The 5,527-nt window shown below is 54.1% G+C and overlaps 1 protein-coding gene across 1 annotated transcript in view; it reads right to left on the bottom strand.

The window, feature by feature from the left end:
- Positions 1 to 5,527, bottom strand: part of LOC127750233 (uncharacterized) — a 50,833-nt gene that overhangs the window by 9,894 nt on the left and 35,412 nt on the right. The window contains exons 3-4 of the mRNA XM_052271273.1: positions 2,278 to 2,331; positions 134 to 340 (exon numbers count right to left, since the gene is read on the bottom strand). Of these exons, the coding sequence (XP_052127233.1) occupies positions 134 to 340; positions 2,278 to 2,331 (261 nt within the window). The remainder of the gene's footprint in view (positions 1 to 133; positions 341 to 2,277; positions 2,332 to 5,527) is intronic.

Raw genomic sequence — 5,527 nt, 5'->3', positions numbered from 1 at the left:
TTGAATAAAAAAAAACTGAGATTTTTTCCCAATTGTTCTGAAATACGATACGTTTCAAACCACTTGTAAAATTCTTGATAAGTTTTATATTTTTGATGAGCTAACAGATCCTGTTCCGTCACACATCGCTCACCTTCGGGGCAGGTGATGACGGGGCAGCACTGGTCGGGCCGCTTCTCCACCGAGCAGTCCTGGCCGATGGCGCGGGTGAACGGGCACACCCTCAGGTAGCACATCAGCATCCTCCGGTGGCACGTGCAGTTGAGGCAGGGCTCGTTGGTCGCGATGCGGTCCCCTTCGGCGTAGTGCTGGAAGTTGTAGTAGCATCCCGAGTCCGAACCTGCAGAAAACAGCGTCAAAACTGTCAAAACTTTTTTCTTTTAACGGGTTTGCCTTACAAAGACGAAGAAAAATCTTAAAACTTGTAAATGCTGGAACAGCATCAAAGTTTTTTAAAATAATCTGTAATATCACTCGCGTTTCCTGGAGGAAGGTCAGGACAACACTAGGTAGTGTGGCCTTCCCCTGGCCTCAACCCTCGGCCCTCCCGTTAGCAACGGCTGCAGCGGTCTAGCAGCCCTATTCCTCGCTCTTGCAATAAGATCTGACCCGGCTGACGCCCTCGGCTGGCTGGCTGCCTCCCAGCCCGCCTGGCTGCTCGCCGGACTACGCCTTGCGCCGGTCTTGCTTGCTACTGCTGCGCCATCATTAAAAACATGGGAAAAACAACAACAGCAGAACAGCAGCAGCAACAAAATCGATTTCTCTATTTTTCGCGCGCAATTTCGCCCGCGACTCTTCGGGTCGGGTCGGCTTTTGCCAGGCCGGCTCTGGTTTCCCAGGCCAGTCCTCCCTCCGGCCGACGCGCGGACGAGGACGCGCACCGGAATCCTACCCGGGCCCGCTCGGCACATGGCAGACAGGCCTCCGGCAGGCCTCCGGTAGGCCGCGCACCGGTCCCGCGCGGTCCGGTCCGAAGCCAGATGACATACTGGGCGACCCGGTAGCCGGCTCGGTGAGGGACTTGACGGCGGCGGCGAGGCTGCGCTTTCGCGCGGCGAGGACGACGGCGAGCAGATTTTCATCAGGGAAGGTTTCGACACCACGTGCCCCAGGGGGGAGGGGTAGGGGAGGGTCACAAATATTATGTCCTCCTCCCATTAGGTTACCCCTGCACTCAGAAAAAGATTTGCTATCAATGGATAACCAACTTTTGGAGCTACGCAGCTTACAGTTATCAAGGTGGTTCCACTGTTTTGCTCTAGAGCTATTGTGTTAGCAGTAGAGCTAACTTTTTGTTGTACAGCTCCGAAAATTAGTTGTCGAAAACAGCAAATGTTATAGTTGCAAATATAATTTTTTACTGAGTGTGGGTATGAATACTATGGGTTTCCTATGCACTCAAGTGCTGATTGTTATGGAAAGCCATTCTTTGCCACCTCCCCCCTTCCCACCTCTTAGGGTCTAAAAAAAGTGTCGCGGATTGTACAAAAAATGGTTTCTAAAAGAAGGCAGGGGTCAACAAGAAATGATTGTATTCCTTACTTCCCGGCAGCCTTCCTTCCCTTCCTCCACTACTCCCCGACCCTAACCTTTCTCCGGCTGATTCCGTATGCAGGCCGGCCGCCACCCGCTCGCCCACGCTCTCGTCCCGTCCGGAGCCGTGAATGGGACGGTCACTTATGCAAATCACGCTCCTGTGAGATACAAAACTGACCCTCCTCTTTGGCCTCAATGACTCCTGCCTCCCTCCTGCTGCTGCTGCTGCCCCGACCGTCCCGATGGATTTTTTCCCTTCCGAAGCAAGAGGCAGCCGCGGCCCCGGGAACTGGTTCTAATTAGTCCACGTTGAGAATGGTTAGGACCACAGGCTCAGTTCGAGTGACCACCGGTCGCCACCGGTCGACTCACGCTTGCTTGCTTGCTTGCTCGCACGCACGCACGGTCTCACTCGGACGTCCAGGGGATCGCCGCAAAAGGGCCACTCGGACATTTTGTAGCGGGCGAATTAAGTATACTGTTATTGTACTCATCAAGATACACATTGGTGCAGTTTAAGTTGTTAATTTCTGCAATATTTTTAGTTTGAAAATTTTATTTTTCTAAAATCCAGCCTAAATGCCCTTAACGGCGATTAGCGAATTTTAAGCTCTCATAACAGGTACACCGTCCAGATAGGCACGCTGCGAAAACGTAAGAAATCGGAAGAGGTAGAGACTTCAAGTACTGAAAAGTAACCAATGTTCTTTGATGTAGTCTTCGCCAGGGATTCCTTACCTTCATATTCTGCGAGTTCAGTCGTCTGGTGACTTTCTTCATCCGAGAGGGGGGCTGCAACAAACAAAAGAAAATTCCAAGTGAGGATGACGCTCGTCATACCACAACACCAAACATCTTCTTCTTTTGTTTTACTTCCAATACAAAAAAATATTTATTTTATTTCTTTATTTTGTGTTGTCAAATGCTAATAGCTCATGAGGCTCGTCATTCCAGGTAAAAGATTTTTTTTTAAATGACAACAAAAAACAAAGCAGGCATCTCGTGTCGCTCCCTAGTAGTTTTTTCTCTCTTTTTCATTTTATTAACTTCGCAGAAAGTGCGACGCGCTGGGCTAAGACGGACACGCCGCCTGAGGCGGAGGCAGACAGTGCTTGCCTGCTGCGCCTCGCTCTCGGCGCCACCCGGAGCCGTTCTCCAGGTGGAGTTCTGCAGGAGTTCTCCAGGAGGAGATCCTCTCGCTCCGGCACGCTCCAGTGGCCAGTGACACCACGACCGCAGAATGGCGTCACACCATTACGGGGGAGGGGGAGGCTGCGTGCGAAAAAGAGTGGGAAGGGGAGAGAAGAGGGGGCGCGGGGCGAAGAGAGGAAAAAAAAAATATATCGCATCGTCCGCGCCTTTTTGTCGCTCACCGGGGCAGCGCGGCGCCCGGCGGCGCCCGGCGGCGCCCCTCCTCAACGAGCCTCTTCCCGGACGCCGAGATGGCTCTGGCTGTGAGTCCGAGTCTCGGCTTTTGGTTGGAGCCACCCTGTTCCAACCTCAACGATGCCTTCACGGACGGTCGCCATCGTTCACATCAGGTGCGGTATAAGGGGGTGGCTCTAGTGAGCCGCCTGAAAGGTAGGCAATTTTTGCCAAGAAACCCCTGTAAGTAGGTAACCCACCCCCCTCGCGCCTATTTAACGTGGGGAAAAGAATCGCGCGTAAAGTTTAAGCGCGATGAGCGGGGGAGACCGAAAACTTAGCTCATTATTTTAACTCGAGACGGACAGACTGACAAACATGCAGACATACAGGAAGACTGACTGACAGACAGACAGACAGGTGAAACGCTAAACGGGCTGTCTGCTGGCCGGCTCGGCTGGGCTGCTGCTAGCTGACGCGTTGCAGCCGCGCGGTAGACGGGCAGCACGCTCCGGTGGCGGGCAGGGCAAGGTGCTGGCAGTGAACGTGAACTTGAACTTGGCCTCCGTCCGCGCCTCGCGCAGCACGGCGCAGCCAGCCAAGCAGGCTTGGAGGGGGCGACGCAACAGCCCGGCGTGCCGAGCTAACGAGGGCAAAAAATACGAGCAGGAGACGTTGCAGCGCACCGGCGCCGCCCCCCCCCCCTCTCTCTCTCTCTCCATCTCCCTCTCCCTCTCTCTCCATCTCTCGACCGGGCGCCGGTCGTAAGAGGTGGAATCATCACACTGCTACTGCAGTTACCGCGGCCCGCCGCAGCCGCCGCAAGCTGCACGTGAACAGTGAGGTGAACGTGCGTCACGAGAAGCGACGCCCCGGGACGCAACATCAGGCCGCAAGAGAGCTGATGGGAATTTCATTGCCATCGACACCTCCCCTCTGCGTCCGCGGTGTGTTTTCCTCGGTTCTTCTTCTTCTTCTTCGTTCCCTTCCTCTTCTTATTCTTCTTCTAAATAGGTAGCAGGGGAGGGGGGTCAGTCATTGACACTTTGGATTACAGCGTATGCCTTGTCTGTCTGTCTGTCTGTCTGTCTGACCGACCGTCCGTCCGTCCGTCTACCTAATCAACTTGTAATCTCACCACCCACGGAGTCAGCGGTGATATAATTGTGGTGAGGTACAAAGTCAAGTCCGCGGCCGGCGCGGCGAGTGTCTGCGGTCAGGTAAAGTGGTCCTTCACCCGTCCTATAACGGCGCCGTCACTGACGGGCCTGTCCGGCAGCGCCGCCCTGGCGCCTGCGGCCCCGCGCCTAGGCAGCCCCGCCGGACACCGGTGCCTCGCCGGGCGGCCTAGGCACCCCAATGCACTGTTACTCTTTTATTTTTCGAAATTTAATTTAAATTTGAAAAACGACTAAAAAACAACAACAACAAATTGTTACTGTGATGCAGCCGGTTGCACTCAGCTCTGCCCTTTTCCCCTCTTCCTTTTTCTAACCTCTTACTTCCGTTTTTTTTACCACTCTTTTTTTTCCTCGTCTTTACTCGCCCGTCCCTCCTCCCAGTCCGCGTGCTGGCTGCTGCTGCCATTTCCGCTCCCTCTCCCTGCCCACTGTGGGCCACAGTGCAGTGGTCGCAGCATCAGGTGCAGGCCAAAAACACATTTAAAAATAACAAATACTTATTCTCTCTCTCTCTCTCTCTCTCTCTCTCTCTCTCTCTCTCTCTCTCTCTCTCTCTCTCTGTGCTGAAAAACCCCTCTATGATGGTTGGCGTGTACCCTGATGAAGTATAGAAGAATACAGCGCATCACAGTTATGTGCATCACAGTTTCGATTTTACACACATTTTCTCCTTATCGCGAATGTTTCTCGTCGTTGACTTCGAGCTAGGGCGGAAGGCACTGCCGCGTCTTTCCGGAGTAAGGCTTGAATCCCACGCTACGCCACCTCTCAAATCACTACGATATTTCACGTGGGGCTCCGTAGCCCCGTCGTCGTGCCTCTGCTCCTTTCCCAAAAGCAACCTGGTCCTCCCCCCCCCCCCCGTTCTTTCCTTCAGTACCGCCTCCCGCCGCCAGCACTACTTGTGCACCGTTGCAGCCATCACTCTGCTTTGTCCGAGCGCCACCTCTCCCTCCCGTCCCCCTCCTCCTAAACCTTCTTTAATCCTCGACGAGTTGAGAGAGCAGATTGCCTGTGACGCGCTCTGGGCGTCGGGCTACCCCCCCCCCCCCCCCCACAAACCCCGCTTCCTCACTCATCGAACAATGCAGCCCAGCGGTCAAATGATGAAGCCAGACCGTGATGGCTTCATCGAGAGCGCGAAGCAGGCGCCAATCACTACATGTGGCTTTAAACCTTTAAACAGGAACGGCGATGATAAAACGTTGGACGCGTCGTCGACGCTTGTGTAATTTCTGTAGTTATCCCTCCTGAAAGTTGTTGCTTTATTGGTACAGTCGCGGTCATTCCCCGCGCAAGGAGTGGCAAAGGTGTAACGCACTTCCCTGTCCCGTTAAAGTGCCCCACTTCCTCCCGCGTGTGTCCCAAAAGATTCCGCTGTCCTCCCGTAATGTAATAACAACAGCCTGCCCGTGTCCAATCGCGGGCGACTCCTCGTCTTC

The sequence above is a fragment of the Frankliniella occidentalis genome, unplaced genomic scaffold (assembly GCF_000697945.3).
Source record: "Frankliniella occidentalis isolate FOCC.00 unplaced genomic scaffold, Focc_3.1 Scaffold156, whole genome shotgun sequence".
In the NCBI taxonomy this organism is placed as follows: Eukaryota; Metazoa; Arthropoda; class Insecta; order Thysanoptera; family Thripidae; genus Frankliniella; species Frankliniella occidentalis.
This window is presented reverse-complemented; position numbering and strand designations above follow the sequence as displayed.